Source organism: Malus sylvestris, chromosome 3 (assembly GCF_916048215.2).
Source record: "Malus sylvestris chromosome 3, drMalSylv7.2, whole genome shotgun sequence".
In the NCBI taxonomy this organism is placed as follows: Eukaryota; Viridiplantae; Streptophyta; class Magnoliopsida; order Rosales; family Rosaceae; genus Malus; species Malus sylvestris.
This window is the reverse complement of record NC_062262.1, coordinates 36,540,441-36,549,162: the sequence shown is the minus strand read 5'-3', so window position 1 is coordinate 36,549,162 and position 8,722 is coordinate 36,540,441. Positions and strand designations below refer to the sequence as shown.

The following is an 8,722-nucleotide window of genomic DNA, read 5'->3' as shown; positions in this document are numbered from 1 at the left end:
AAAAAAAAAAAAAAAAAAAAAAAACTTGCATGGGAAGTGGAGGTTCCCTCAATTTTTTCAATTTTAACTTTTATTCTCATATTAATTAAAAGTTGTACTCAATTTCACAGCTATAGTGGAAGCGAAATTATACACCGAATTAACTCAAGTTTTTAGTCATTATTTTTTCTGCAATTTTCTTTTCATTTTTAACAATCCTATGCAACATGTGGTTCATCAGTATCTTTGACCAACGTACTGAAATTACAAGAAAAGTCAACTCGATCGTAGCAACATGTGGTAAACTGAACATTTGTGTGTGTGTGTTAACTAAGAAGGATCAAAACATAATTTCTATATTAATTTAATAAACATGAAGGATGAACCATGTCTTAATTTTAAAATATGGATGGTTTTCCCTGGTGGAGACAGTAGCTGGTTAGATACCCAAACAAAACATATAGATTGTGGCACACCTGGTTTTAATTAAGTTTTTGTAAGGCGGCCGGTAATAAGCAGTTTCCAAAACAAAAGGAAAACTAAACCGACCCATATAAAGTACAACCTTTTGATCACATTGAATCGAGCGGATCTCAAAAGAGCCCGCTGTCACTCTAATTTGATGCAAGGATGGACGAATGAGTAAAGCTGAAAGTTTGATGCAATAATTGGGAACAAACAACATGTGCAAAAGTGGTATGGAGCTAAAGACTTGTCTTTGGAATTCCTTTAGATCGAACCCACCCCACGGCACTGCATCTAACAGCCTTTGCAAAAGCTAATCAGTCGTCCTTTAAATATTACTCAACTAAAAATAACACAAATTCCTTCTAAAGTCAGATATATAGTATATTTATTTATTCTTTGTATGATAAAGAAATTACAACGAGAAGCTTCTACGAGAGGTAGAGTGAAAAAAATGTCACAACCTTGTAAAACGAACTTATGGTTGAAGAGAAGTTTGTGAGAATTTTTCGAGAATTAAACATAACGGAATGTAAACGTTGACAAGCCCGTCATCTTTAAGAAACTTCATATATTTGATATCTTTCTTTCATATATTGAATACAAACATACGAATTTTTCCTGCATGAAATGAAACACTCACCCAAGACAACATCACAAATCCCTTACTTAATGCATCCCATCAACAAGATCCAGTAATAACAAGAATACTTAGAAGGATTTCGAATAACTTGTAAATTTTTTATTGGAAATAAAACAAAAAATCAATATTGATGTAAGAACTTGTTCCTGAATATTTAGGTACGTTGTGGGAATTCTGTGGGGTCTTTCTTCTCTTATCATATGATTAGATTAGGCTGGGTTTGCTTGGGGTTAAGATGTTTGTTGTGGATGTGGTTTTGTCCTTGTCCTTTGTTGAACGTTCATGATATATGCATACATACATACATACATATACACACAGAGACACAAATGTCAAAAGGAGAGAGCCAACGCCATACCATTACCAGCTGTCATGGTTTGTTTTTGTCTTGAGTTGCTGGGATGATTGCACATGCGTTTGTAGCTCTCCGTTATGAGGGAGGGCTCTGTGCTTAATTATGCACATGATCAGGCATCAACACATGCAACATATGATTGTCCGCAGTGGCAGGAGCAGGGTCACTTTGATGAGTTGGCCTATATATACATACATACATATATATATATATATATATATATATATATATATATATATGTATGTTAAACCAAGTTCTAGCTACCCATTTTCATTATTACACAGTTACCCATTTATTTTATATATGTATATATGTATATATGTCAAACTTGTAAACCTTATAATAATCAAATGACGAAAGAAGGACAATATTATAAATTCTCCAATTCCAAGTGGAATATAAAGTAGTAGAATTAATTGTACATTTGCTTAATTCATGAATCAATTTCCAGTCTAATAATTAAGTACATTTGCATATCACGAAACAATTTCCAATGATAACATATATCAAGATTGATAACCATCCACAACAAAATAAAAATATAAAATCGGAAACAGATATATTGGTGTATCCCATTTCTTTCTTTCTCCTCTTATAAGTTATGCATGCACGCGCTTGAGAATTTAAGATTTGATGACCCCCAACCCTAATGAAGTGGCGGGTTTGAGGGAGACAGAGTGCATGAGGTCACCAATGTGAAGATTATGTTGTCCCATTGGAATTCTTCGAATTCCAAACCTGTCCACCACACTAAGGGACTTGCACACATGAATTTTGATTCGCACCCGCCGTTGAGCCCTGGCCGGAACATACACTTTCTCGAAGGCAACCAGCTGTTTGTGAGGAGCCCAGTCTTGTGGTGGAGGGGTAGAGAGCACTAACAAAGTGTGAGACCCGTCTCTGTTGCCCACATTTCTCACGTCCACGTCAAAACTCACCGAAACCCTACTGCATTTTGCATGTGTCACTCGGATCGCCTTGACAGTGTCCGAATCAACGGTTGCGGTTGTGTTAATTTGAGAGGCGCGATGACGGCCATCGAGCGGGATTCCAACCACGGTGGGTGCAGTACCGGCTGCTATGCTAAGAATAAATTTGGTGTAGCTTAATCCATGCCCAAATGGGTACACCACTGGCCCTTTGTAGAATCTGTAGGTTCTTCCCGGGTACCCTTTTGATGGGTTTGACCTCATGTCCATCGATGTCATTGCCAAATTTTTAAGGTACTCCTCTTGATACCACGTCATAGGCAGCTTTCCTCCTGAGATTTGGATTAACAAGTATACATTAGTAAATGAATATATGATGATCTTTTTGAACTTCCGATTAACAGCTCCCAAGTAGAAAATAAAAGAGAAATATTCAAAAGCTAGTACGTAGCTGGACCTGGGTTTGTGATTCCAAACAGAACACGAGCGATGGCTGCTCCACCAGCTTGGCCCGGGTAGCCAGCCCATACGATTCCACCGATGCGCGGGTCATTATTAGCAAAAGACACGTCAACGGGGCCACCAGACATCAATACCAAAATAGTTGGGCCTTTGGATGCTGCAGCAACCTTTGATATGAGGTCTTGTTGTCCTCCAGGTAAAAGCAGCCCAGCTCGGTCTCTAAATTCAGCCTCAATGGATTGGTCAAGTCCCATCACCAAAACAGTAGCATCCGCTTCCAGGGATGCGTCGATGGCTGCACCGAATAATGTGTTGTTGGCGCAAGCAACATCCGCACAGCCCCACCGGTGTATTGTGCTTGCAAAACTCCCAAGCCCTTGTAGGGGCGTAGTGTATCCACATGCCACACCTACCGGTAATCAAGTTGTATCATGTTATAGTATCACACCACGTGACAAATGATATGATCACATATTTTTTTTGCTTGTGGAATGCTTACCGGCATAGTTGCCAATCATTGTGAGAGTAACATCAGAATTGGGGCCGATGACAGCAAGAGTGCGGTGACGATGGGTGGACAATGGGAGCGAAGGCCCGTGATTCTTGAGGAGGACGATGCCTTGCACGGCGGCCTCAAGGGCGAGATCCTGATGAGGTGGGCTGCATACGTCTTTGGGGCCCAATCTGGCATAGGACCCGCGGTCTCCATCAAACATCCCGAGTCTCATTTGGACAGTCACAGTATTCACCAATGCATTGTTGACGTCAACCTCCTTCAACAACCCCTTGTTCACTGCTTCCTCCGAGTGCACGGCCAGGAATGGCCCACAGTCTAAATCCAAACCTGCTTTAATGGCATCGGCAGCGGCTTCTTCCGGCGTTGAGGTGTAGTGTTGACTATTATAGAACACCCCCACTGAGTCGCAATCAGACACAATGTAGCTGCCACCCAACATTTAACTATTTCAAAATGGTATGAGGGTGCTTAGTTAATTAGTTAAATAATGGCGATTATATATAATTACCCGTCGAGGCGCCATGCACCGCGTATAGTTTTTTTGAGGAGATTAGGGTCGGCACAGGTGGGGACACCATTGACCTGATTGTAAGAACACATGACACTCGCCACCTTTCCTTCCTTGACGCACATCCTAAATGGCACATCGAATGTGTCCTCCATGTCCTGCTTGCTCACCTGCCAATTCCAAATGCCATGCATTTTCCAGTATCAAACATGCACTCAACACTAGTGTTTCGCCCGCGCGTGACGATAAGATAATCCCTCTAAACTGTATACATAGTTATAGTTATAGTTATAAAAAACTAGTGCTATTCACATACGTCTTTTTACCTCTCACACACCCTTGTTAATTTGGATCCATTGATCTTCTTCAATTCCGATGGCCGAAAAATAAGAGAGGTGTATGAGAAGTAAAAATAAATATGTGGATATCATCACGTCTATCGAAATGCAATCCTTGTAGCGTTACTCATATGCACTGTAACATATATGCCCTAATTGCTTAAGCGGAAGTTGTACACAAATCCACCAGCAGTATTATAGACTGTCCGACAGTATGATAATATATAATACAGGCTACAAGGAACAAAATAAAATGTAAAAGACAAGCTAAAGCATAAACTTGAGAGATATTTTTGGAGGGATAAAAAAGAAGAGATATTTTGGGAGGAATATAAGTAAACTCCCGTAAGGAGGAACTTCGCAACAGTACGACAGCTCATGATAACACAGGATGTCATATAAAAAAATTTTATATGCATGCGACATTGTATGATTCACACAACGATAGCTTGTATCTAGCCCATAAGTTTTTCTGCTCCTCATAGTGGGTTGGGGTCGTTGGGCAGTTAATAAGTATACAAGAGTGGCTGTAGGTGCAGGGTGGCAGCAAACTCTCAAGTCTCATCTCGTATTCACATGCGCATGGCCATAAGTTTCCAAGAGTGGATCACCAACTTACTCATGATAAGAGTCTTTACATATACATATACATATACATATATAATATAATTGCTACCCTAAATTATTAGATTATCAAATAACTACAGTAAATCATGCCAGAGACTCAAAATCAAGTATGAGATACGTGAACTAAACAATGTGTGGCCATTAAAGAAGGAAATTCATCTATTCCCTTGCATAGATATTTGTTCTTTATCCTTTCCATTACGTGACAAAGAGAAACAAATATGCATGCAAAAAATATATCCCATTACAGAAGCGTTACGTACGTAAGAACATGATTTTATGAATGTATATGCGATCATGTTGTATTATCAATTACTTACATACTTACCCTGGCGTTAAAGTGAAAACGATCAACTCCATTCCAGTTGTCGAGGTCATAAGCGGTGAAGTGCTTACAGCAAGCCGCCACCTTCAAGCGGTTACCGTCATTTCCCTGCAACCCCCTAACGTAGCTTGCAGCATATCTACCCACTACGGTTGGGTCTTCACCGGGAGTCTCCTGTGCCCGGCCCCACCGTGGGTCTCTCAGTACGTTCACATTTGGGCTCCAATACGTAAGGCCAGCCACACCGCCGTTGTACATTGCTCTTGCTTCGTCTGACACGACCTGCACATATATATATATATATATATATATATATATATATATATATATATATATATATATATATATATATATATTATATCCCCAATTGCGCACATTAGTATGTTCACTTTAGAAAATTTAGACCTACTAATGCTAGAATACGCACGCTAGTTAAGTTTGTCATTGGAATACTCAACGCGATACAGGTTGAGAGAAATTGCTCATCCAATTGAGTACCACTACCAGTACTGGATCTGGATGAAACTTAAAAAGTAATGCCTTACAGCTTCTGCACCATAGCATGGGCTAGAAATTAGAAAAGTATAAAGCAGTTCACCTACCTTTGTAACCCCACTTGTTAACATATCCATATCTCAACCGAGAAAAATTTTAGAACAATTTAATTGCATGATAGGTTAGACCACTTTTTAAATAAAACATAATGTTTGTATTTTGAGTACTATCCAACCTCACATATGCATGAGCCTCAATGTGTGAAGCACCACTCTTTGTGAGCGTGTTCAACTAACCACGTGATCAGACGAGTTTACTAAAAAAAAAAAAAAAATTCTATTTTAAGTTTTAACCACCATTTCACATTAATGAATTTACAGTAAAAAACTTGATAACTGAGACATAATGAAAGATAAGGATAAACAAGCAAGTTGCAAGCCTTTCATGAAGCTATTCCTAATTAACATTGGACCATAAATCTGCCTTTTCAATATTATAATTATGAGAACATAATTAAAGTGGAATAATAGTAATTCTAAGCATACATGTGACATACTTTCCCTCTGTTTTGTTTTATGTAGGATGTACTGTTTTCCCACAGATACGTCACTCTATTTATATTTCTAATCTTTGGCTTCTGGATCACTAAACCAAACGTACTCACAACGCTAGCTTAACACTCATATAATGTGCCGGTAATCCAACTTGTATATTTGGATACTAATTATTCGATTTCTGCCCACCAGAAACAATACTGAAGTTTCATGCTTAAGAAACAAAACAAACAAAACGAAGAGAACCGAAAGCTGCATGTCATTCACACTCACAGTCACAGCCCAAAAGGCAAAAGCACAAAGCTACCTTTTCTTTCACTCTTCTAATATATTTCAGTATCACTGAATACACTGATTAGTAGAAGAAGAATATTAAAGAGAGCAAAAAATCTCACCCGTCCGATGGCTTCCCACAGAGAAGCATTGAAGGAAGCAGCGGTTGTAATGACTTGAGGGAAGCTAGTGGCACCAGGGAAGTCCCCACCAAACTTAGTCCCGGGGCCCACATTGGAAACGCCGTGAAGTGCCTCGGACCACCATTCGTAGCCTTTGATGCCAAGGCGTGGGACAGGCAGAGCAGTGTTCACCAGCAGCTTAACCTTCTCTTGCAATGTCAACCTTCCGAGAAGGTCCCTCACTCTGTCTTGTACGGGCAATGTCGCACGGCAAAACGGCAAGTCTTTGGTCGCCGCATCTTTTGGGTTGCAAGCGAAGGACTCACCGGCTTCGCAAGTTTTGGGTTGCTCGAAAAGACCCCAAACTAAAACTAAAAGAAGGAGAAGTCTGCAGAGCTTAATAATGGCGGGCGTGGGAGCAGCCATTAATAATTTGTAATTAATTGGCTAACCAACCGACTGCGCAGCAAGCCCTGAAAAAAATTGTGTTTTGAGAAGGGATGGGCGCTGTGAGAGGCAAAAGTGATCTAGTATATATAGCCATACTGCAACTGGCAAACATGATATGGATGATGTAAGACAGGCGCATTGATGCATGATTAGAATATTTGATATTCAGGAATAATGTTGTTAGAATAATGTAAAAGTGTAGTAGGTGGTAATATGTTAGTTAACGGAAGTATTAATGTGATTAGTAGTAGTTAACTTATTCTTACAAAAAAATTCTATGGTATTAGAACATGCGTGGATTGATATCAAATCTTTATTTGCCTTGCCCAAATTATTGGATCTTTTACTTAATAAATGATATTCACGTGCTTGACTTCAATAAATTTAACACGCAAGAAAACGTACGCTTTTGGGTATAAATTTTACATTTAAAAAATTAAGCCATTGCAGAGTAATTTAAATAATACTGAGCCTCTTCACTTATTAGTTATTATTAGTGATAACAAAAATTCATGATTGAATTTACCAGCTGCCATTTCCATTTGAAAGTCTAATTAACAAGTGACTTCGCAAGCAAGTAAAATGAATAAACTGAGAAGATCAGAAGAGTAGGTTTTTGTAGGGCATCCGACGGCACTCATGGCAGATGTTAATTGGATTGATGAAACATGGATAGGCATTCCTTTTTCAAGAAATGTCGGGTCCGACATTGAAAAGAGAAATTATTAGATGATTGGGCGGTGAAGTTAGATAATCTAACTGCTTATAATACAAGTATGTTGGGGATACATTTAACCACCAGGACTATACATAAAAGTCTACCACTACCAGAATACTTCTTCAATTATCTAACTGTTGAAATTGCTGGTGGGTAACGAATGTCCACAGTGCATTGGTAGAAGTTTTCAATGTCCATACAAATTGAAAACTGACTTTGGGGGATGCAGGATATCATATTGTCAAAAAGGGTGCTGTAAATTTCAAATGTAGTAATACGAGTTGCTCTATAAATAGAGCACTTGACTGCAATCAAAAGACAGTAGAAAACAGAAGGAAAGTAAGATCAATAACAACATCCATTCCTCCCTCTTTTATTTATCATTCACTTGAGTTATAATTACAGTGTGATATTTTACCTCCACTTCACTCCATTCAGTAAAAGGTTATCTTTCTAACTTTTACATATTTATAACACTAACTTGTTTCTCAAGCATAGGCATTAACAACTAATAATGATGAGAAAATCTTGTTTTCTTTTGTTACTGACAAAAAATTAAAACCTTGTAAATCAAGCATGAAAGTCGAGTATTTTAACATGGTCTTGTAACTAAGTAGCATAGTTAAGTAATCATGTATAGAAGAGAAGTCAAGATTTATTATCATCTTTTATTGGATAATAATATACATAGAACGAATTCACCGTCACCGTAACGTTTCGGTTCAATAATAGAATTGTCCCAAATGCTATATGAGGTTAAATTAACACGCCTTAGCATCTCCAATGGATCCAATTAAGTAAGCAAATAAGTAGCCAAACTCTATTTGATGAGCCAAATAGGCGAAATCACGCTCCAATAGAGGAGTCAATTAATTAGGCAACATTGCCTACTTCTACATGGATAGTAACTAGACCCCACATCTTTATTTATAATAAATTATTCTATGTGAGGGGAAGAAACC

General features: G+C 38.5%; 1 protein-coding gene across 1 annotated transcript; it reads right to left on the bottom strand.

Moving 5' to 3' along the window:
• Positions 1-1,793: 1,793 nt before the first annotated feature.
• On the bottom strand, positions 1,794-7,088 carry LOC126615133 (probable beta-D-xylosidase 2). The gene is made up of 6 exons (XM_050282885.1): positions 6,593-7,088; positions 5,152-5,430; positions 3,859-4,028; positions 3,333-3,775; positions 2,829-3,242; positions 1,794-2,703 (listed from the first exon to the last, which is right to left on the bottom strand). The coding sequence occupies exons 1-6, from the start codon at positions 7,016-7,018 to the stop codon at positions 2,066-2,068; spliced, it is 2,370 nt and encodes a 789-aa protein (XP_050138842.1). The 5' UTR covers positions 7,019-7,088; the 3' UTR covers positions 1,794-2,065.
• Between the last annotated feature and the right edge of the window lie 1,634 nt (positions 7,089-8,722).